Source organism: Marmota monax, unplaced genomic scaffold, assembly GCF_021218885.2.
Source record: "Marmota monax isolate L192 unplaced genomic scaffold, Marmota_monax_Labrador192_F-V1.1 WCK01_AAM20220418_F8-fsc00220, whole genome shotgun sequence".
Lineage (NCBI taxonomy): Eukaryota > Metazoa > Chordata > Mammalia > Rodentia > Sciuridae > Marmota > Marmota monax.
This window is the reverse complement of record NW_026693909.1, coordinates 988,762-1,011,604: the sequence shown is the minus strand read 5'-3', so window position 1 is coordinate 1,011,604 and position 22,843 is coordinate 988,762. Positions and strand designations below refer to the sequence as shown.

The 22,843-nt window shown below is 60.7% G+C and overlaps 1 protein-coding gene across 5 annotated transcripts in view; it reads left to right on the top strand.

The window, feature by feature from the left end:
* The window catches only part of Aspscr1 (ASPSCR1 tether for SLC2A4, UBX domain containing), a 36,631-nt gene that overhangs the window by 10,447 nt on the left and 3,341 nt on the right, over nt 1–22,843 (top strand). For all 5 annotated transcript variants that reach the window (XR_006855895.2, XR_006855894.2, XM_046463232.2 and 2 more), the window contains 8 exons: nt 2,499–2,556; nt 4,349–4,422; nt 4,835–5,255; nt 18,983–19,122; nt 19,374–19,455; nt 19,900–19,966; nt 20,790–20,852; nt 21,228–21,280. Coding sequence is in view for 3 of the 5 variants with exons in the window: in XM_046463232.2 (XP_046319188.1) it covers nt 2,499–2,556; nt 4,349–4,422; nt 4,835–5,255; nt 18,983–19,122; nt 19,374–19,455; nt 19,900–19,966; nt 20,790–20,852; nt 21,228–21,280 (958 nt within the window). In the remaining 2 variants the exon portion in view is untranslated. The remainder of the gene's footprint in view (nt 1–2,498; nt 2,557–4,348; nt 4,423–4,834; nt 5,256–18,982; nt 19,123–19,373; nt 19,456–19,899; nt 19,967–20,789; nt 20,853–21,227; nt 21,281–22,843) is intronic.

Genomic DNA, 22,843 nt, shown 5'->3' with positions numbered 1-22,843 from the left:
TCTTTGCTCCCTCCAGCCTGAACACGGGGCAGGGGGCAGGGGGCAGGGAGCAGGGTCTGTGCTGTCGTGTGGTGGTGGCCAAGACACCTTGCCTGGCTCTCTCGGCTCCCTGAGCAGGCGCACCCACTCTGCCGGCAGTCACGGCTCTGCTGGTCTTGCTAGCTTTTGTCAGCATGTGTCATTCTTGTGTGGGGAACACAGAATTTTCTTGGCAGTGGTGTTTGTACCAGCTCTGGCTTGTTCAGGGCCAAACAGTCGTCACAGACACCGCCTGTCCCCAGCACACGGTGCATCACACAGCAGCTGGGCCCTGAGTGGGCAGACAGTCTACCCCTCAGGGGGTGATGAGCTTTGTGGTGGGTGGAACTTGTACCCAAGGCCAGCATCAGTGGCATCTCTGCTCTGCCCAATCATCCAAGCTGACCCTTGGCTCTGACCAGGGAATGTTTGCTGGCCTTTGAGGATTGAGACCTTACTGGCGCCCCCAGCACCCTCTTTTTGGCCGAGGGGTGTCTCTTGTGAGTGGGTAGCACCACAGGAACCACGGGGTGCACTGGTGGTTTCTCACTCCAGGCTCGCCTGGCCTGTGGTGCACGACCAGGTCTTCAGACCTGAGGGTTGTGCAGGGTGCGGGAGGCCTCCTTAGACCTGCCACCTGGCAGAGAGCTCTGCTTGCTGGTCTGAGTGGCTGAAGGTCTGGAAGGGATTTTAGTGCCTTCCCTTGGCCTCTGGCCGCTCCTCAGACCTTGCACAAGCGAATCTGACCCGCCTGTGTTTCTTCTGGAGAAGCCACATGTCAGAGCCCGTCCAGGCTTTGATGTCGTCCTGCTGTGTGCATCCCTGCTTCAGGGAGCTCTGGCCATGCTCTGCTGGCATCAGGGCCATGGGGAGTCCCAGGTTGAGTGGTGCAGCCAGCTGTGAGACCTGAAGCTGTCTGTCCCATTCAAGAGGTCGGACCCTTGGCTTTCCCAGACGACTTGTGGCCTGAGCTCCCTGTTTCCTTAGGTTGTGTGTGAGTCGGCCGTGTGTTGCTGGGACCAAGCACCTGAGAGCAGCAGCTTGAAGGAGGAGAGGTTCATCTTGGCTCGTGGTTCTGGAGGCTTTGGTCCATAGCCCTGCAGCCCCAGGCCTTGGGCTGTAGTGGCAGTGCTTGGTGGCAGAGGGTGTGCTGAAGCCAGCTGCTCATCACAGGGGCTGGAAGCAGGGTGGGGGAGGAGGGGTTGGGGCCAAGGTCGAGTCCCCAAAGGCAGGTGCCTTGAAGACCCACTTGCTTCAGCTAGGTCCCACCTCCTGGTTTCTAAACCTCCCAGGGCCCATCGAGCTGTGGGTAACCCAGGAAGAGACCAGAGCTCTTGTCATCAGACGCTCTACAGTATGCTGTAAGGGGGGGCGGCGGCTGCAAACCCGCTTGGTGCCCAGGTTCCCTGCCTGGTGGTCCCAGTGCCTGTCCTTGGCCCTCCAGGCTGCAGCCCATCCAAGCCTGCCTTACCTAGTCTCTGCCCTGCCTTCTGGTTGCCAGCGCGGCCCCATGCCCCTTGCTGCTCGAGCCCTGCCCCACATCATGTGGCTGATGATGTGGGTAGTCAGGCCTGAGCTGAGCGTGGGGCCAGGCATGGGCACAGCCCTTGGTGGGACCATGCGGGGGGTGGGGGGGGCGTGTGTATGGGGCGGGTCCCTTTGGGTCTGGTGTTTCCCAGCCTATTCCTGCTCTTGTCCCCAACTTGTGTCGGTCACTGGGAGCTCAGCTTCCAGGTGGCCTTCTGGGCAGGCATGGACCAGTGTGTTTGCAGTGCCACTGCCTCACTGTGTAAAGGTCCTCTTCAGAGCCTGTCTTGTCCCACTCGACACCACGGGTATTGAAGTGTGCTTCACCAGGAGGTGCCACTGTCCCTGTCCATGCCCTGCGGTCATCCACTGGGCCCTGTGGACTGCAATGTGTGCTGTGGTCAAGGACTGACATTGTAGTACCTAAAGACTGCTGTGTGTACACCCCAGTGTCGCCCTGTGGGCTGGGCAGAGGGGACAGCACATGGCAATGCTCATGGCCTTGGGGACTTTACCTCTTGATCCAAGTCCGCCTAATGGCTTTGCATGCTGAACTGGTCCTGGCCATCTCGGGTCAGCGGCCCTCTGAGAGGCATCTTGAGATGAAAACCCAGATCCCAGGACCTTGATACCCGTCTCGGGCGCTGGCCTAGCACACAGCAGAGTGTAGCACCCTTGGCAGCGTGCTGCTGCTGGGGTTGTCTAGGGTTGACAGTTCCTCTCTCTCGAGGCTGCGTGCCAATGGCTGGGACCTTCTCCGGGCTCTGCTTGGCTGTCAGCTCCCTCCTCCCAGTGGTCAGGGGTGGATGGGGTGTGGGAGGCTATGCCAGGCTGGGCTGCTTGGCTGAGGGCTGTGGCCCTAAGCCCCCAGGGCCTCCTGCCCCCAGCTGGGCTGGGTGCCTGGGGCTCCTAGCTGTCCCAGAGGCCCCTGACGCACTCTTTCCTCCACCCAGAGAGCACGTGCAGCAGCCGGGAGAGGCGACCCCTGTCTGTGTGTACATGAGGGACGAGGTAGGTGCCGGCCACCCACCCCTGCCCGTTGCCATACTCAGCCAGCCCAGCCCGCTCTCCAGGCTGGAAACTGCCCACCATCTTCAAAGCTCAAAGCGGCAGGCTGGGCGGCGGCTCCTGAGAGCCGGCGTGTTTTATGGAAAGAAGTGGCACAGCCAGCCCACTGGGACCAGCCGCGCTGCCTGGGCTGCTCCCGAAACCTCCCTCAGTGGCCTGTTTGTTTTTTCAGCTTCTCTCAAAGCCCAAGAGTTACAAAAGTGGTTTCATTTTAATAAATATTTGCTTTGCTCTGTGTTTTGATCTTTTTCAAAACCGAGCGCAGCGAGGCCGAGGCAAAGTCTGGCCCCAAGGCCTGCCGCCCGGCAGCCTGCCCGCCATGGTGGGGACTCTCCTAGTGCCTGGTCCTGTGGCCTCACAGGGGCTTTTTGTTTCAACCCTGGCCCAGTGCCCTTTGCTGGCTTGGGGCAGAGTGGGGGACACGGTCCCTGAGAGGCTGGGACAGCCCTTGTGTGGACAGGACTTCCCCCTGTTTGTTCCCAGTCGAGGTCCCCTGACCTGAAGCTGTGAGGGGTGGGAACTGTGAGGGGACCAGGAAGCTGCTCATGCCAGCGCGTCCTGGGGAAGAGATGGGCCACGAGGCCTCTGGGACTGGGCTGACCGCTGGGGTGTGGCCATGCACCCTGGCTCTTGTGTTCAGCCCTCAGAGGGACGATCCTCTCCAGAGGCTGCTCCTCAAAGAGCTTGCGTTAGCTCAGTGGGTGCAGACAGCTGGGCCTGAGCCCTGTCCATCCTGAGCCCCGTGCATCCAGAGCTGAGTGTCAGGAATGACTGTTGAGGGCGGGAAGTTGCTCAGTGGTGGAGTATGGGGCTGGGTTCAGTCCTTGGCAAAACCCAACTAGAAGTGGTCCTTGAGAGGTGAGGTCTAGTCAGATAGTTTAGTGACCCTGAGGCAGCACTGGCCTGGAGGGCAGCTGTGGCTGCTTGTGGGCATGGTGGGGAAGAAGCTGGGCTGGCCACAGCCAGACAGGGTGCAGAGTGGGTACTGCCACCCTGGCCAGGCCAGCAGAGCCCGTGGAACTATGTTCTGACCTGGGGTCCCTGTGGCTCAAAGGGTTCTGAAGAGTCAGAGCCATGGACGGGCTCCCTTCACAGAGGTGGCTGGTCCTGCTGGAGTCTGGCCAGCAGCCGTGGAGTTGGTGAACCTGGCCGGCCCCCCAGTGTCTGGACCCCTGAGGCCTGGGCTGTCTGCTGTCCCTACGTCCTGCCGCAGTGCAGTGGGCTGTGAGGGGCCTGGGAGTGCTGGGGAAGAGGCCCTTCTCTGAACAGGCTGTTCTGGGCAGACTCGGCAGTCATTTTGGCCAGTGGTGGCCATGGGCCTGGTGTTCACAGATCAAGATGGGCAGTTTTGGTGGGGATGGGGCCTGTTCTCTGCGCTCACCTCAGTGTGCTCCCCCCATCCATTCCCACTGGCCGGCAGCTTTGGGCAGGGCTACGGGCCTCAGGGTGGCCCCCACCCAGCCCATCCTTCTCTCCCAGCCTCAGTGGGCTCAATTCACAGCTGAGGAGGCCAGGCTGGGTGGAGAAAGGTGGTCGCGGGTCCTCACCAGCTGCAAGTCAGGTTGTTGGACCTTGCAGAGCTCGTGGGCTCACAGAGCTCGTGGGCAGAGGAAGGCCTGGGTGGGAGAGGGCACTGGCCAGAGGAGCCCCAGCCTGGGCCTGATGGCTTGGGGTGTTGCCCTGGGTGTTGGCATCTGGGAGAGGGACTTAAGCGTCCTGTTTGCCTTTCCTACAGGTAACTGGTGGAGAGGCCCTACGGAGCACAACGCTGCAGTCACTGGGGCTGACCGGGGGCAGTGCCACCATCAGGTAAGGGCAGAGCAGCTACTGGGTTTGGAGTTCCATTTAGTTAAAAATAAAATGTGTGCTCGGCCAGGTGCAGTGGCCACACCTGTAATCCCAGCGACTTGGGAAACTGAGACAGGAGGTTCGCAAGTTCAAGGTCACCCTAAGCAATTTAGTGAGACCTTGTTACAAAAAACGCATAAAGGGCTGGGGTGCAGCTTGGTGGTAGAGCCCCTGGGTTCAATCCCCACACAAAACAAAACAAAACAAACCCGAGATCTCACAGGAACGGGAGAAGGAATGTGGAAAGTAGGAGAGGAGGTGCGGGAGCTCAGGCCACCCCTCTGTGAGGTGCCCTCAGAGGGTGGGACTGGAGAAAGTGGAGAAGGTCCTGTCCTCTGCTCTGTGGTGTCCACTCACTTTCTGGCTCCCCCAGGTTTGTCATGAAGCAATGTGACTCTGCAGGCAAGCAGGAGCCTGGGGCCATGGGGAGCAAGACCCCAGGAAGCCCGGCCTCCTCCACGTCAGCCACCCAGGCCCCTGGCAGCCCTCTGCCCCTCTTAAAATCAGGGGGGCTCATCAGGGGCGACCTGAGGTGTCAGGATGATGCAGGCACCTCGGGGACCAGCCTCACGGGCAGCTCAGAGCCAGGAGACGCTCAGGCGGAGCAGAGCACAAAGAAGCCTGCGTCCGCCCCCTTTGTTCCTTTCTCTGGTGGGGGACAGCGGCTGGGGGGCCCTTCGCAGAGCGCGAGGTCTCCAGTCTCACCCTTGGCCATGTCGCCCAAGTCCTTCTCCTGCCCTGGAGGTCCCTCCAAACCCAAGAAGTCAAGGCCTGGCGAGGAGCCCCAGCAGGAGGTAAGGGTGTGGTGGACCAGGGGGACCTGATCAGCCAGGGCTGGCAGCCACGGCTGTGTCTCAGTGGTGACTTGTTCTGTTGTGGTCTGTGTCTACCGTTGGGCGAGGTCCTGGTTAGGTGTTTAGTCTGATGGGCTCTGATGCCCACTGTTCATGGCACCACCAAATGTTTCTGCCACCTGGAGCCACCCTGAATCTGACCCGCTCTTTCTGCACCTGTGCAGTGACCTGGAGAAGCTGCTGTCCACCCTCCTGCCCAGCTGGGTGGGTTTTTCTTGGGGGATTCAACCCAGTGGTGCTTAACCACTGAGCTACAGCCCCAGCCCTGGCATGGAGATTCTCGTCAGCTTCAGTCAAACTGTGCTGGGAGAGAGAACCTAGGAAGCAGCCGGATCAGCAGCTGCTGGCCTGGGTGACCTGTGACTCGCCTCCTCCCTGGCGACGACCTTGTGAGGGCAGCTCCCTGTTGAGCGCTGCACCCTGTGGTCCCATGGCATTTGGCATCTCAGTTCTGGGGCCATCTTTGTCCTTGGGTCTCATTGTCCTGCCATCCCAGTAATGCCCACCCCCACCACCTGAGGCATGGGAGGGGCCCCACCTTTTGGTCTCAGCAGGTGGGTGCTGATGGGTGGATGAATGGCTACTGGGAGCAAGCTCCTGCCCTGCCTGGGGCTGCACACCTGCAGGAACCATCTCTGCTTCCCACTGGGCCCTCAAGGAGTGTCTACCTTCTGCCTCTTTCCCTCCACTGTCCAGTGGCCCTGGCCAGTGGCAGCCATGGCAACTCCTGAGCAGGTGAAGTGTGCCCTGTTGATCAGTTCCTGCCTGGAGACTCGGCCTGGCCCCTCTTGGACTCCGCAGCCAAGGCCAAACGGCTTCTGCCAGTCCCCTTGGAAGTGTGGTGAGGCCTTCATCCTCTCCAGAACTACCTCGGCTCAGCCTGGGTGTGGCTCTTGCTCATCCACTGGGTGCCACAAGACCCCATCTGCCCCAGCAGTCACGGCTTCCTTGCAAATTTCCCAGGAAACACTCAGGTTCTTGGATGTGCTGGGTCCTCTCCCCAAGGGCTTGGTTCCAGGGAAGGTTCAGGAGTCCAGCAGGCTCTGTCAGGACTCAAGCCTGCAGCTTCTGGCTCAGAAATAGGGACGTCTCTTCCTCTGGCCAGCATCACCTGAAGCTAGTCGTGCCTGGCCCGGGCAAGGCTGGGCCTGGCACCCTGTGCCCTGCATCCTGAAGGAGGGAGCTCGTTTGGAGAAGATGTTAGGTGTACCCTTTCCTGCCTTGGTGTTAGGGACAGCAGTGGACACACAACATCCTTACCCTCAGAGCCTGCCCACTAGCCAGCCTGGCCTCACATTGTTACCCTGAGAGTCAGTTCCTGCCCTGCCCGAGGCAAGGCATCTACAGATGCTGCTTCTGCACGCCTTCAGACAGGAGGAGAGCGCCGCCTGAGGTGTCGGTGTCCCGCCTGGGGAAGTGCCAGCCCTCTCCTCCCACTGAAGCAGCTCTGCCCACTCCTAGTGCGTGGATGTCCTCAGGGTCCACTTAGATTTTATTTGTGAGAAGGATCGTGCTGCTAAAGAGGCTTTGCAGCTGGTGAGTTTCCTGGTGGCAGGCTGCCAGAGGGCTCTGAGGGAGGTGACATGAAACATGGTCACAGAAATTCCTGGAGGGGCAGTCATCCCAGTGAGGCCTGGCCTGGGTGGTGCCCTGTGCCGGCCGGTCTGCCTGGTCCTGGGCTGGCGTCATCTCAGCCCCGGTGCTGATGCTTGTGTAATGGGACTTGCGGAGGGGGCTGTAGTGCTGTAAGCAGCTGGAAGGTGATTTGTCAGCCCCAGAGAAGTGGCCACGGGGTGGAGGGGACGGTGCCATTCTTGCGCCAGGAGGGAGCCACAGTGATTCCCTGGGTAGCCAGGTGCCTGGGTGGCTCTGGCTGTCTGATCTGGGGAGCTGCCCTGTTTGTTGGGGACATCTTGCCAGGGCCTGTAGGCGTTCATGTGCTGATGAGCAGGGCCATGTGTGCTCTTGTGGGACACAATACCTCCAGAAAGAGCGTCTCTCAAGCGTGTGGACTTAGACGTGTGGACGGGGTGTGCTTAGTCAGCCACACTCGGTTCAGAGGAAGCACAGGCAGGTCCTGAGTTGTCGTGCAGCTGTGGGAGAAGGGCCAGACCTGGAGATGCCCACTTGGCCCTGTGGAGGCAGGAGGGGTCCGCCTTGCCACTCAGCAGGATTCTATAGCTATTACAGCACAGGGACAGGAGAAGCAGCCCCTGGGGGTGGACAGGCTTGTGGACAGGCCCCGGGGGAGAAGCCCCTGTCTCTAAAGTACAGGGGAGGACAGCAGCCCAGCAGGTGTGGGGGACAGCCACCTGCTCTTGTATTCTTCCTCCAAACAAAGGTCCTGGGGGCAGTTGGAGAGTGCTGCATTAGATGACATGGCAAGACTTCAACCTTTGGAGTCTCTGATTCCTGCTGTTTACATTTATTTCTCAGGCCTCCACAGCGTGGGCAGGGGCGGGCGGGGATTGCCTGGAGGAGGCAGCTCAGGTCCTGCCCAGTGTGCCACGGAGGCTCTTGTGTGTTGTCTTAGAAGCAGAGAAGGGTGCTGGGCGTGGTGGCCATACCTGCAATTCCAGCCACCCTGGAGGCTGAGGAAGGAGGATTATAAGTTTGAGGCCAGCCTGGGCAATAAGCCAGTCTCAAAAAAATCTTCTCTCAAAAGAAATACAGACTATAAAGGGCTTGAAGTGTGGCTCAGTGGTAGCGTGCCCCTGGGCTCAGTCCCCTGTACTGAAGAAAAAGGACAGACCTCCAGGGCTCGTCTGTATCCTGTGGAGCTCATGGCCTGCTGCCCTCTTCCCTCTGGTGTTGGCCTGCTGTGGGCTCGCACATGTCTGTGACACTGAGGACCCGCACTGTGGTGGGCCCGGGTGGCTCTCTGCTGTGTGCCCCCACCCCCGTCCTCCCCCTCCCTGCCCCTGGCAGCCCTGTCTGCAGGTTTCCCTCCTCCGTGGTGTTGGTTTTCCAGGGTTGGGGTCCTGGGCCCCTGTGTTCACTGGCTCACGTTCTGCAGTCACACCCTCTCACAGCAGACACCTGCCACCTGCTGCAGCCGTGCCCTCTGCACCAGCCTGCACATTGCTGCGCCCCACCGCATCTGGGGCTGTCTTCCGCTGAAGGTAGAGTGTTTGGGAAGTTTTGTGTCTCCCCGATTACCCTGCTTGCTGCCGTCTGAGCTTCACGATTTTACCTGTTGGCGTCCTCTGCCCTGTTAACTCTCGTTTCTTTGAGAAAGTTGCTTGTGCATTTTGGGTGTTGGGGTTGTACTATCACATGCCATGGCTGTGCTGACCCTTAGTTAAATAGAGTGCATGGAATCTGGTTGCTCAGATGCGTTATTCCTATGGTTTGTGCTTGCAGGGTCTCAGATGTCATTCCTCACCCCAAGGTCAAGGCGGGGGGTCATCTTTGGATTTTCTTCTGTTGCTCCGTGGCTTTGTCTTTCATGCAGTGGTCTGTGTGTGTGTGTGTGTGTGTGTGTGTGTGTGTGGTGTGGTGCTGGGAGGAACCCAGGGACTTGTGCATGGGCTGTGTCCCCAGCCCCTCGTGCAGTGGTCTTCTGGGGACCCATTTGTGCAGTGTGCGGCAGGGTCTGGCTGCATGTGCTGTGCACGTCTGCGCATCGTCATGCAGTCTCCTGGGGCGTTCTGGACCCGTGGCCTCCTCCCTGCACCTGCCTGCTGGCTCCAGACCTCTGACAGTGACTCCCTGACCTATTCAGAGACTTTGCCCTCTGAAATACATCCTGGAACCTTCCACAGAAGTCACTGTGGGACACGTCATAGAATTCCTTGAGCCTCCTTGGGCAGCAATACCTCATTATGGTCCACCTGTGTCTTCCCATCGACCTTCTGTCCTGCAGAATCTGCTCAGTGTCCCCATGTAGACCTCGTGGAGCTGGTGGTTTTCTGGATCTTGGAACTGTTCCCATGGTGTCTAGGAGTGCCCTGGTTCCACTGGTTGTGACTGCTCTTCACCAGGCCTAGCAGCTGTCCTAGTTCCCTGGGATCTTTGCAGTCAGTGCCTGCCTGCCTTTTCCTTCGTGTCTTTCCTTTTGTCTTTTTTCTGGGTCACTGGTGTTTGGTGAATAGTAGCAACAGGAGTGTATTTTAAGGGCATCTTGATTTTAAAGGTATGGGGCTGATTTTTCTTTAAGGATGACGTATGATATGACAAGCTTTTGTCAAGCTAAGGACTTGACTCTTCCTGACTTCCTGAGATTTTCTTGCCAGATGTAGTTATTACAAACAGCTTTTTGCATCATTTGAGGTATCTGCTTTTCCTGTTGCTGAAAAAGTGACGTGAAGTTCTGGATGACTGTCCAGGTGCTGTGCTGTTTTGTTTTCTCGTGTGCGGTTCCTCTCTGTCAGCCAGCACTGGGTGTCAGGCTGGACCCCTGTGTTTGTGTTAGAGGCAGACTATCGCTTTCTGCCTTCGCCAACTTGGAAACATTGCAGGCAGGTTTGTCAGAGCCCTACCTTTCTGTCTGGAATGCAGCAGCGTTTGCACCAGGGGTCGTCTGTGGCACAAGGTCTTTGCTGCCTGCTGCATCTCTTTGGCTGGGCTTTTGACTGGGCACACAGGCCTCCAGGTGGTGCCTCAGCCTGCCTGCCTGGGGCCGTGACAGCTACCTCACTCTGGGAAGTGCTCGCCAGGTGGGCTCCCTGGTCTTTTAACTTAGCCCAGCCGTCCCTGCCGTGGACCCTGTCCGATCGCTCCTGGCCACACGTTGGAGCCCTGGGGGGCCTGAGTGGGGCTGTGTGTGTGTGTGTGTGTGTGGTGTCTGCAATGGGGCTAGTGCAGCAGCTGGGAACAGCTGGCCTGGCCTGCTCCTGGGTCAGGAGTCAGCATCTTCTTCTCTATGGATTGGGTTGGAGGAAGCAAGTGGAGCCCTTGCTGCCCTTAGTGTGGGCCAACGGGTCTCAGAACATCCTGGGGTTCAGTGGGGTGGCAGGAGGGTGCCTTGGTCACAGCTTTCTTATCGGCCATGCCAGCAGCTGGAGCCAGGCATGAGCTCCTGCTGACCTGGGCGGTCTGCTGGACCCCGTGTTGAAGGTCTTGGCATCTGACTCCTGGCTGGGTAGTCTGGGGACCCTTGTTGCTGTGGGCTTCCTTCCGCAAGCCGCCCCTTCTCTTCAGAAAAGGCATTTGCATGTTTGGGCAGCTCCTGCCTTTTTGAGAGATGGTCATGGCTGTGTTGTGTCTGTGCTCTGCTTCCTATGACTCCCGTCAAGGTGGCTGCTGACTGCTGTGCTGGGGATGCCCCCTGCTCCTGCGTCCTGCCAGGGCCTGCCCTTGCCCACTGGGTGCCTCTGTCCACAACCGCGGGAGCCTGAGAAGCAAGCCTCTCTCTAGTTGCTGAGGGGGGACTCTGGCCAGTGCATGGTGACCTTGCAGTTGAGGGCCACATAGTGTGTGCTACAACAGAGGTCTGTTCTGTGGAGGGGCCACCACTGATGGTCAGGGAGCTAGTGAGTGCCTGCCCCACCTGTCCTGCCCTCCAAGCCAGTGCCTACTCCTGCCTCCTGCTGTACACCTGGGAGATGGGGGGTCCTGGCCAGCATCGTGTCTTTGGAGCCCGAACCTGAACCGTCCTTGATGTGTCTGATGAGTGGACAGGGAAGTGGGCATGGAGGTGAGGGGAGCCCCAGGTCCCAGTTTGGGCTCAACCTGGTATGGGGGCCCTGGTATGGTGGTGACAGTGGGCCCCCTCCCCTTTGGGGACCCTGCTGGCTTCTGCCCTTGTGAACCCCTGAGGCTCCTCAGCCTGGGGTCCTTGGCTGTGTGGCTGAGTTGAGCTGGTTGCCAGGGTTCTGGCCTCCTCAGGGCACTCTTCCTGGGCAGGTGGCTATCTTTCTCCCAGGAGGCAGGCCCAAAGCCCAAGGCCTCAGCCCGAGGCCCCTTGCCCTTTCTGTGCTCTTCCCGAGTGGGGCCAGGTGGGTGTGCGCACGTGCCTCTGTGTGTGTGTGTGTGTCTGTGTGTCTCTCCATCTCTGTCTCTGTGATGGGGCTAGTGCAGCTGGCCTGGCCTGCTCTTGGGTCGGGTGTCACTGTCCTCAAGTGCTAATCCCAGGGGGGTCTGGGGAAGGTGCCAGGGGAGGGTGCATTTGCCTCTGCCTCCCGCTCGGCCTTTGATCTGGAGCCCGGGTGGCTGGTTGATTGTGGAGCACCCCCCACCCACACACACACCTCCTGTCACTAACAGCCACACGCCCAGAGGGCGCAGGGCGCATGTGTCTGCTTTGTGTCCCTCCTCAGTCCTGGGGGAGGGGACTGGAACAAGACAGAGCTTTTTTTTTGGGGAACTTCAAAGGTACACTTTAGTAATCAAGAAGAGTTTCCAAGTTTCCCATTAATGCTTTGCCTGTGTGTGGTTTTTGGATTTAAATAAAGACTCAGAAGAAAGAGACAGGATAAAATACCGGCAGGTCCTCGCTGAGGCCGGGATGGTTCACAGACCCGGGCGGTTCCTGCCTTTGATGTCAGACATTAATTATTAGAAGGTAGTTTTACTGGCGATCAGAACCGGGCGCTGGGAGAGGCTGGGCTACCCGGCGCCCCCTGGCCCTGTCCTTTGAAGTCCCTCCACGGCCGGGAGGCTGCTCCACAGCCCTCTGCTCGCCAGCGGGCCCAACAGACACCCCCCACGCCTGTGGCCTCCCCAGCAGCTGCTGGCACAAGGGCTGGTCCTGATCAAAGGCCCCGTCCTCCAGGCAGGGCTGGCTGCTGCTGGCCAGCCTGCCCCTCCCCCTGCAGGCTTCCTCAGTGCCTGTGCCCTGCTCACACAGCTTGGCTTGGCCCTGTGCTCAGGCCAGTTGGTGCTGCCGGGGCTGGATGGAACCTGTGTGGGACGGGGGGTGTGAGGTCACTGTAGCTGCCCAGCTGGGTGGGACCATCCCCCGACTTCCAGAACCATGCTTCCTGGGCAGGGTGGGCTGCTGTCTCTGGCAGCAGGTGCTCTCAGGAGAGCTAGAGTCCAATGCCACTCTCCCCTTCTCAGCGTGGGGGTCCCTGCCCTTCCCCATGGGCCAGCCCTGTCCCCTGCTGTGTTTGGTGGGCATTTGTGGACAACCCCCAAGTTGGGGGGGCCAGACCCAGCTGTCCTGAGAGCCTGAGGCCATGCCTTAATTGGAAGGTCCCCTGAGGATTGCTGGCAGCTGGCTCAGTGGCACTGTGGGTGCTGCTTGGGTCTTGACTGCTCTTGGAGCCTGGTGGCTGGCAGGTGCTTGTCCCTTAGTAATGCCTTGAGGCTGGTTTGGATGGAGTGGCCCTGTAGAGCCAGGACCCTGCCTGCCCCATCAGGTCCAGGCCCTCTGCCAGGCTGTTCCAGTAGCTTCCATCTTGTGTGCGTGTCCTGCCCTTCCTGGGTCCCTAGCAGTTGCCAGACTTGGCAGGCCCTGTGGGTGAGGAGGCCGCCCACGGCCTGGCTGTGTCCGCTCTCTTGGTAGGCAGTGTGCTCTGTGTGCGTGGATGACACTTGGCTCTGCAATGCGCAGGTGCTGCTGCTTTCTCAGGGTCAGCACTGTGCTCGTCTTTTGTGTGGTGGCCAGCCTGCCCCTCCCCCTGCAGGCGTCCCCAGTGCCCGTGCCCTGCTCACACAGCTTGGCTTCGCCCTGGGATTGGACCCGGGGCCTGTGCATGCAAGGCAGCCAACTACCAACTGAGCTGTGTTCCCAGCCTGTGCAGTCTTCTTTTAAAGAAATGTTCCTTGTTTCTTTGTGACGGAAGTAACTTGTGTTCACACTAGAGAAGTTAGTTCAGGAAGAAGACCTCAAGGAAGCCGAGAACCTGTTGCTGAGCACGCGGGGGCGCTGGGTGGCGCTCTCTGGCCGCCTTAGAGGTGTCTGAGAGCCAGGTCTGCGGTGCTGGCGTGCCTGGGATGCGCCTTCCTGTTCGGGGTGCCCCCCCCTCCGCCTCCAGCGGGGTGCAGAGTCCTGCCCCTTGGCCTGTGCGTGCTGTGAGCCTCAGCGGTGGCCGTCCTCTTGCCAGGTGGAGCTGTTTGTCCACAGCTGTTTGCAGCTTATCAGACCTTCAGTGTGTCCGGGGCATCTGTGGGATTGGAAAGGGTAGGAGAGGCCCTGGATGGTGGCATTGTCTGCCCCTTGCCTCTTGCTGTTTCTCTGTGGGCCAGGGTGAACCAGGGTCAGGGGACATTGTGGTATTGGGAGAGAATGCTCTGAGCTGACCACCCTGAGTGCAGCCTCCAGAGGTGTGCCCACTGTGCCAGGTGTCGGAGGCCAGGGTGACCTGGGTGGGAATGGGGCTGGAGAGCCCACGTGTCTTTCTGCAGAAGGTGCGGGTGCCGGGTCTCCTCGGGACCTTGTCCCTGCTGCTGACACCTCCTGTTTTGGTGCTTTCCTTGGCCGTGTGTGGCTGTGCTGTGGGTGTTGTGCCCAGACCTGGTCAGGTGCCGTCTTCCTGGGGGCTCATGGCCAACACCTTGCCGGCTGCTGTGGCTGCTCCAGGCCACGCGGGTGGCACCTTGCCCTGCTGTGTAGCCCCTGAGCCCAGGTCCAGGCCTGGCCTCTCCCTCAGGCATGGCCACCTCCCACTGTGCTGTTCAGAGCCTTTGGTGGTGACCACGTGCCCCAGCACCTCCTTCCTGAGGGCGCCTGGCCCTGAGAGTAACAGGAGAGGTTTGGCCGGCATCCCGGCATCCCTCTCGGAGTGATTCATCTGAGCTCAGCCTCAAGGGAAAAGGCTTCGCATTCCCTCTCACCAGAACCCGTTTGGACAGGGGGCTGAGGCGGGGGGCTGAGGGAGAGCACAAGGGACCCAAGTCCTTGTGGAAAGTTGGGATTTGGGAGTGAAATGGCCTCAGGCAGTGTACAGGTGTTCCCCATCGTGTCCTGGGAGATCCTGGCAGCAGAGCCCCAGGACTGGGTGCCCACCAGGCTGTGTGGGCCTCCTTATCTGGGGTCTGCCTGCTGGGGTGGTCACTGCGTCTGCATTGACAGCTGGCCGGGGGTGGCTGGACATTGCCCACAGTGGTACCCCATCTTCCCCCGGAGACTCTGTGTCCCTCCTAAGTGTCTTCTCTGCCCTCCTCTGGGCTGCCTGGGCATCCATTGTCACCACGTTTGCAGTCCGCTGGGGCCCCTGCCTTCTGCTCTGCGTGGCCCCTCCTGGTTTTTCTCCTGCCCACCTGGCTTCGTTTCCAGTGTCTTTCTCTGTGGCCCTCACTGGAGGCTGTGGCCTGGAAGTCTACCAGGGCTCTGAGTTTGCAGGAAACAAGGTTCCCTGGACCACTTGATCGAGGGGGTTCCCTCCTAAGTCTGGGGTTCATGGCCCGTTGACCGTAGTGAGGCTGGCCACCCATGGAGCTCCCCCCTGCTGGCCAGCTGCTCCCTCTGACCTCAGTTCCTTGCCCATCACACGCCTCCATGCTTAGGCCTAGCACACTTAGGCCTCGGAGCTGGCCCCTCACTGGCTCCACTGTGACAGGTCCGTTTGTCCTCCTGCCCCTCCTCTGGCTGTAGCACGTGGGCACCAGTTAGGAGACCAGGTCTCCTAACACAGAGGGGTTGGACCGGAAGGTGGTGTCCTTGGAAGCTGACTGGGCTCTGGGTGCAGGCCAGTGCACGTTCTGGGTGGAGGTGCTGACATTCGTGGGGCTGCCGGGAGGCCTCTGGAGCAGCGCGGGAGGCGTGACCTGTGGAAACCAGCAGTCAGAAGCGCCGAGGAGGTCCTGGCCCCTCCCTCAGCCTTCCTCAGCACATCGAGGTTCCCGTGGACCTGTGATCTCCTGCAGGGCCCAGGTCTGGAACCCATTCAGGGGATCGGGACTTGATCGGCACTGTGTTAGTGAGGTTTTATTTCTTTTTAAAATACCCTACAAGAACCGCTTAGAGGAGGAAGTTCATTCTGATTCGTGGTTTCAGAGGTTCCGTCCACAACTGGCCGAGCCCATTGCTCTGGGCCTGAGGCGAGGACCACACGGGGAGGTGCACGGGGAAGAAGCTGCGGCACTCATGGCACTGGGAAGAGGGAAACCAGGGGCGGGGCCCAGGGCAGAGGCGCCTTTCAGGGCAACCCTGTGGCCCCTCTCCAGCCTCACCCCACCTCCACAGTCCCTTCATTCCAACAGGATGGCCTGACGAGGCCAGTCGCTTCCCCTCGGGTTGGTAGTATTAGTGCATTAACAACCTTCGGGGCCCCCCATCCAGACCAGTGAGCTCCTCCCTGGCCAGTTAGACAGACGCCTCAGGAGGTGGGGAGGGTGCCACTGCAGGGCACGGCACAGATTACCTGGAGACAGAGGGACGTCCAGGAGGGGCTGTGGGCACTGAGGCACTGCTGCTGGAGGCCCTGGCGTGAGTGCAAGAGCCCTGAGTTCCCAGCAGAGCTGTGCACTGCAGGGCGGTACAGGAAGCATGGCATCCCACGCACAGGCGTGAGAGAACAGACAGGGCCGGACGTAAACGTGGACACGAGTGCATGTGTCTCCCAGCAATTCTGTGGAGTTTTTATCACTCAAGATAAAAGCCTGGGGCCGCCTGGTCCCATTGCCCCTGAGGACCTCCCACACCTGCTTCTGGCTGGTTTTGACCACGAGGATATGATTCTGAGGGCCTAGGCGACTTCTTCCACAAGTTGGGCCCAGAGACGCGTGAGACACAAACCAGCCTGGTGCCATGTCCCCTCCAAGGGTGAGAAACTGTCCTCTGGTGAGCAGGTGGATCCTGGACACCATGGGAGCCACCTTGGCTGCAGAGAGGCATCCGAAGCAGGCGCTCTGGGATCTGCCCACCCGGCTGGGTCCCTGCAGCCTCTGGAGAGTCCATCTTTGTGGGGAGAGAAATCACACCAAGCCCCTGGGCTCTTCAAAAAAGTTTCACCTTGTACCACTGCTCGGCCTAGGCGCTGCCCCTCCTGCCCACGCCCTTCCCTGCAGCCACCAAGAGCTCTTACTGATCTGGAGCCCGCTCCCAGCCTCAGCCAGGTGGAAATAGAGATCTCCGCAGCCCTCCCAAACAAGCTGCGGGGAGAGGAGGGGCCCGCGCTCCTGCGCTGCCTTTGCATCTCTCATTTCAGCATTGTCCTGGCCACAGGGACAGCAGAACCTGCACCTTTCCTCTGTCCCCACCAGCCGGAAGGCTACCTGCCTTTGGACATCAGGCCCTCCTGGAGGCCCCTCAAGCCACCTCTGATGGTCCCCATGGTACCACCATAAATCTTCTCTTGTGCTGGGGTGTCTCCTCCCTAGACCTGATCTCCATCCAGAACCATCTCCACAGTCCCCTTGGGCAGGAGCCACGTGTGGAACTGTGGATGCCGACGGAACAGCAGTATAGAGCGGGCGCTGGGCAAAGCGTCCTGAGTGAGCAGGGCCGGGCACTCGAGATGGTGCTCAGCCTGCTCCCCCCTTCCCATACTGAGATGTCCGCCAGGGCCCTCCCTGTGGTGGGAACTCCTGGGCTGGCCGCAGGCCATGGTCTCTCCACTCTCCATAAGTGCTTTGGCTTCTCCCACTGCCATTTGGTGGCAAAGTGACATTTCTTATCAGCCCAGCCACAGACGCCACCAGTGCTCCTGGGATATCTGGCCCCGTCCGCAGCTGCTCATGCAGCCTCAACCTCGCCCAGCAGGCTCCCACGGGCACCTTGCTCCTGTAGCCCTTGAAAGCCAGTGTGCAAGGGGCCCGGGTAATCCATCGCTCATCCTCTTGTTCTGGCCCTGAGCAGGACCCTGGCTCTTGGTCCTGTTGGATAGACAGTCTTCCTGAGCAGAGTGGGACTCTGGGAGGCCAGGGTGGGTCTGAAACAGGAATTTCTGTCAGTTTTATTTTTGCTCGGAAATGCAGTGGCCCCTGCAGCATGAAGCAGGTGGCTATTGCCCCTGTAACCCTGACCAGCAGTGGGGACTGTAAAACTCGGGGTCATTGTACTTCCCAGGGTGTGGTTGTGTTTGTAACCCACTGTCCTTTTTGGATGCCCCAGGATGGCGTGCCCTTCTTGGGATTGGCTTTGCTGGCCTCTGACTTCTGCTGTTTGTTGCTGAGTTCTGGGCACAGGGGCCTGTCTGAGTGGCCAGTGTTGGTGTGGCGCCATCACTGTGTCACCTGCCTGCTGCAGCCAGTGTGGACTCAGATCCTCTGGGTCTGGGCTGGACCCTCCAGAGGAGGGACTGGATCAGGCCACCAGAACCTGCCCCTCAGCTTGGGGCTTGGAGGCCACATCTGCATCAGGATCTCAGCCTGGACTGGCCAGACCTGGATGTGGAGGCTCCTGGCTCTGGGCCCATCCATGTCCTGCCTGCCCTCTCCTGGGGCCCCAGCGAGCTCACGGCCCTGTTGGAATGCAGACACTGGCCACAGGGCACCTGGTGCCTGGCAGCTAGTAAAGAGTTCAGGCGTAAGACCGCCTGCGGCTGCTGCAGCATGGCCGTGGCTCGGAAGGGGCAGCCCCTGGAGCCTTGGTCAGCCAGGTACGGGTCCCTGCCTGGGCCTCAGCCAGCTCCTTTGGCCATTCTTCCAAGGCTGTGACCCAAGCAGAGGGGCTTCCTGGCTGCAGCCCTTGGTTGAGGCATGACATAGCTATATGATTAGTGGGCCACAGGGACCTGGCGTCCATGTGCAGGATCTGGGTGTAGGCCCGAGACACCAGGAGCAGGTGTGTGTCGGGCTGTCCCCCAGTGTGGATGTGTTGAGGGTGCTGGTGCCCAAATGTTGTGCAGGGCTGACCAGCCTGGGCCTGGAAGGACACCTTCAGGGCCATGGGACCAGGGCTTGGCCCAGCTGCTGGAGGGCTGCAGGAAGGGAGGAAGGAGGTGCCATTCCCAGAGCCTGCCATCCCCTCCCCAGGTGTTGGAGGAGTAGAAGGGGGTCCCAGGCCAACTTGGGGACCATAGGGGCCCTTGTGATACAGGGCAGGAGCAGAGGGTAGGTTCCTAGGGCCACCTCCCTCTCCGATATCTCTGTTGTTCTGTGTGGGAGAGGACAGGGTCACTATGGGCCCTGCTGGCCCAGCTGGGCACCTCGGTCAAGCCTGGCTCTGTGGGGTGGCCTCTGCCCCCGGGAGGTGTCCTACCCTCCCAGAGCACCGCAAATGGAGCGGGTCTGCCTTGTAATTTTCATTGCTGTTGATGCCAATTAGGAGTGACGCTGTCCCTTCCTCTGTCCCCAGGGTGGGCAGAGGGAGGGTTGGCTTGTTCCCCAGGGGAGGGAGAGGTGGAGTCAGCCTGGCCATGGGCTGTGGCTGAGAGGGCAGCGGGGACAGCTGCTGGGGTTTTTGCCAACACTCTAATTTGGTGACTGTCACTGCGCCTCCCCTCTGTGGAGCCCCTGACGTGGCCAAGAACAGGGGTGTTGTTCCATAGTGGATTCCTAATCTTGGGGTTCCCCCACTGAAGCAGAAAGTGTGCAGGGGAGCTGCCCGAGCTCCCCCACCCACTGCCCAGGACTCCCTGGCCTGAGCTAGCCTGGCGGCCACAGGCCCTGCTAGAGAGCAAGAGCAGGGTGTGATGGGGGTCAGGGGTGCTGCAGTGGGGGAGGGGACGGGGCTCAGCCCTGAAGGAGCTTGTCTGGGCTTGTCCCCTGGTCCTCTGTTCCAGGCTTCCCTGGCCCTGTGCTGGCAGGTGGGCTGGGAGGGGTGGGCAGAGACGGAGAGAGGGCACGTGGCCAAGAGCCCCAGGACACCCAGGTCAGCTGAGGCCCCTTGCCCACAGCCCGTGGACCGAGACCCTGTGGTCTGCCACCCTGACCTGGAGGACCTGCTGCAGGCCTGGCCAGCAGAGCTGCCAGATGAGTTCTTCGAGGTGACTGTGGATGACGTGAGGAGACGCCTGGCCCAGCTCAAGAGTGAGCGGTGGGTGACCCAGCCCCTCAGCATCTTGTCTTTTCTCCATGGTTTGCCCCAAGCGGGTTCTGCCTCTGGCTGCTGGTCCGGTCGGTCTTCCCCGGGGTGCACAGGGCTGCCAGGATTGGGCATTGGCCTGGGCCCTGGCACCCATGCCCTTAGCAAAACCTCTGTGGGTCGGGTGCCAGAAACCCACAGTGGCTCCTGAGGGGCTCTGTTCTGACTGGGGAGACCTGGACTTTCCGCCCCTCTTGCCACAGGAAACGCCTGGAAGAAGCCCCCTTGGTGACCAAGGCCTTCAGGGAAGCTCAGATGAAGGAGAAACTGGAGCGCTACCCAAAGGTAAGGGGGGCGGGGAGCGGGAGCTGTCTGAGCAGGGCCTTCTGTGGCCCCCCTGCAGGGATGTCTCAGCACGTGGCCAGCAGGCCACCAGGGCTCATGCCGGCAGTCGTGAGACAGGTTAGGGTTAGATGGGCTGACCAGGGCTCGTGGAAGGTGGGAGGCCTGTGCAGCCATGGTCTGTTGCCTCACCAGCCAGGCGCCTGCGTTTGATGGTGAAATTCTTTTCTGCAGTGCTAAGACAACAGGTTTCAAAGCAAACACCTGCTCTTAGCATGCATGTGTGTGCACACAGGCTTGGCCATCTCTGTCCCCAGCCTGGGATTTGGCTCTGCTAAACTGGGGGGCAGCTGACACTGCTCGGGTTGGGGGCTGATGGGGGCATCTCCCTGTGCCAAGTCTGAACTCTGACAGTCCCTGATGGCCGTTCCACTTGTCCTGGCCTAGGTGGTTCTGAGGGTCCTCTTCCCTGACCGCTACATCCTGCAGGGCTTTTTCCGCCCCAGCGAGACAGGTACGTGGCCCTGCTGTGGAGGGGTAGGTGGGGGCCCTCTGAGCCCTTCTCACTGGCCATTTCCCTCTGGGCTCTCTGCAGACAGCCAGAGGGCTCTGAGCCTGAACACAGACCATGAGGAGGCTCTTGCCACAGGAGCTCAGTCCTGCCTGAGTTCCCCCACCCACTCCCCAAGTCTCCCTGGCCTGAGCTAGACTGGAGGCCACAGGCCCTGCTGGAGAGCAGGAGCAGGGTGTGATGCGGGTCAGAGGTGCTGCAGTGGGGGGAAGGGGGACGGGGCTCAGTCCTGGCTGAAGGAGGCTCATGTACAGGTGTTTATTCAGAGCATGATGGACCAGGCATCCAGGGGAAGGGTGGCTCAGGGCCCACCTTGCAGAAGGGGCCCAGGGGGGCTTCGGTGTCTGATCTTCCCAGGATAGCCGGGGCAAAGTGGCACACCAGCCTCTGAGGGAGCCTTCCCCCTGGACAGGGCTCAGACTGGGGTGATGGGTGACAAGAGGCACAGGGGATGCTCTGGGCCTGGCGAGGCACATGGCTGGGGGTGAGTGGGCCTCCCCTGCAGCGGGGCCCAGCAGCCTGCATGGTGGTCCAGCCAGGCTGAGCCTTGGGATGCTGAAGAAGGAGCAGTGTTGAAATTCCCATCCCTGTTTGGCCTCTGCCAAGAAGGTGGGAGCAGAATCCAATTTGTGGGGACCGTATTCCCAGGCTGACTTGATGGTGCCCTGGCTGGCAGGGCTTCTGGCAGTGGGGGTTTAAGGTAGGCCTTGAAAGCAGGCGTGTGGGCCTCTCCTGAGAAGCCCTCTGCTCCCCTCCCTCTTTGCAGTGGGGGACTTGCGAGACTTCGTGCGGAGCCACCTGGGGAATCCCCAGTTGCCGTTTCACCTGTGTGAGTGCCTTCTCCTGCGCTCTGCCCACTCCTTGCCCTCCCCGTTTCCTGGGTCCAGGCCCAGGCACACGCCCACCTCCACTCTCGTGCAATCTGCAGCTGGCCCCACCAGCTCTTGAGGGCCCCACCAGCGCCTGTCAGTGTCATGGCTGGACCTGGTGGGGAGGCAGGAAGGAGCCAGAGGTGGGAGGGAGGCTCTGAGTGTCCTGAACCCTACCTTGTGGCTCAGTCCACAGGGAGAGGCCAGTGGTCCAGGGAGAGCTGCATCTGGGTGGGTCTGCCCCAGCCCCTTGGACCCCTTGCCGGACTCTTGCAGCCACAGAGGAGAGCAAGGAGCCCTCGGGCTGGTCTCCTCACAGTGCCTTCCCTCCACAGTCGTCGCCCCCCCCAGAACAGTCCTGGATGACCACACGCTGACCCTCTTCCAGGTACTACCTGCTTTGCTGGGGGTGCTGGTGGGGTGGCCGCGCTGAGGGCAGGAGGCTGGGCAGGGCGAGGCCTGCGGCTGGGAAGGAGTGCCCTGGCAGGCTGCGGCGGTAATAAAGCCTTTTAGAGCCGGGAATTCAGAGGGAGCAGCGTGGCCTCTGAAGTTGTTTCTGACAGGGCTTTCCAACCTCCTCCGCTTCCTGCCTGGCCCCAGGGCGGGGATGGGCCTGCCTGCCTGACTGGCCAGCCATCCTGAGCTGGGGCCATCAGAAGGTCCTGGCCCTTGGACTGTTGGGTAACACTAGTCCCCTGCCCAGTACTTGGGTGAGGAAGGGCCCTGGCAGGACTGGGTGGAGCCCTTGGCTGGAAGTGACTGCCTGAGAGGGACTGGGGACCTGGGCTGGGGGGGCTCTTGCCAGCCTATATTCCTGCCTTCTCCTGGGCCCGGCCTTTCCCCTGGTCCCCAACTGGCCCACCACTCCCTACCACCCACCCCTGGAGGTCCTGGCGCTGGGCGGCCACTTAATCCTGTGCCCTGCCCTGCTGCCTTGCAGAGCCAGGAGGGATGAATGTCCTGTCCCTGCGCCCCCTGGGAGAGCAGCTGGAGCCTCCCCAGCCCTTCTGGCCTAATAGTTTCCTCTTCAAAGAATCTTCAGATATTTTAATTAACAACAGAGGCAGCCCAAAGGCCTCTGTAGAGGTCTGGGTTGGGGGTGACAGGCTCTGCTGGCTGCCTAGAGCCACCACCATTGGGGTGAGGTGGGGTACAAAGTTGGCCGGAAGCTCACCAAGCCTCACCCGCAAGCGAGGGGCGTGGAGGTGCAATAGCCGGCCTGTGACAGTGTCGCCCAGGCGCCAGGCTTCTCCCTCTGTACCCCTCCCTGCCTTGCTGGCCAGCCTGCTGATAAACATTGAACTTGGAAGATGCTTTGGCGTGGAGGGCCTCCAACTCCCCCGCCCCCGTCAGGAGGCTCCCCCACTGAGCCTCAGGCACCTCCAGTCCACCGTGCCTGCTTCCTGGTGACACTCCCCCACCACCAGCAGCTGTCTCCTTCCATCAGTCTGCTGGGCCTTGAGCCTCAGGGCCTTGTGAGGGGTGGCGCCCATGCCCACCATCATCAGAGCTGGCAGGGCTGAGGGAAGGAAGCCTGCCTCCCTCCGGCGGGTGAGCAGGCGGCGGCGTGGAAGCGGCAGCTTTGGTGCCTCTGGCAGGGCTGTGCTCTGACTGCCTGCCGCCTGGGGCTGTCTGGCCCAGCCCGCCTAAGAGAACGATGGTGTGGGCTGCCTACGGGGGACACCACTGGCCTAGGACAGCAAGGGTTTTCTGGGAGGACTGTTGGGGTGGTCAGGAGTGAGGACAAGAACCGTTCTCCAAATGGGAACAGGCAAACCCTGTTCCTGTGCCGGAGCACCCTGGTGAGGGTGCTGCCCTGAGCCAGGGTCCTCACCTCGCCCTTCTCAGCCCCCGCCTACCACCTTGCACAGGGCCCTTAAGGCCAGCACTGCTCTCCAGGGGCCTTTCGACCTGAGCTTCAGGTCCTGTGTCTGCCTGGCCTGTGGTGCCA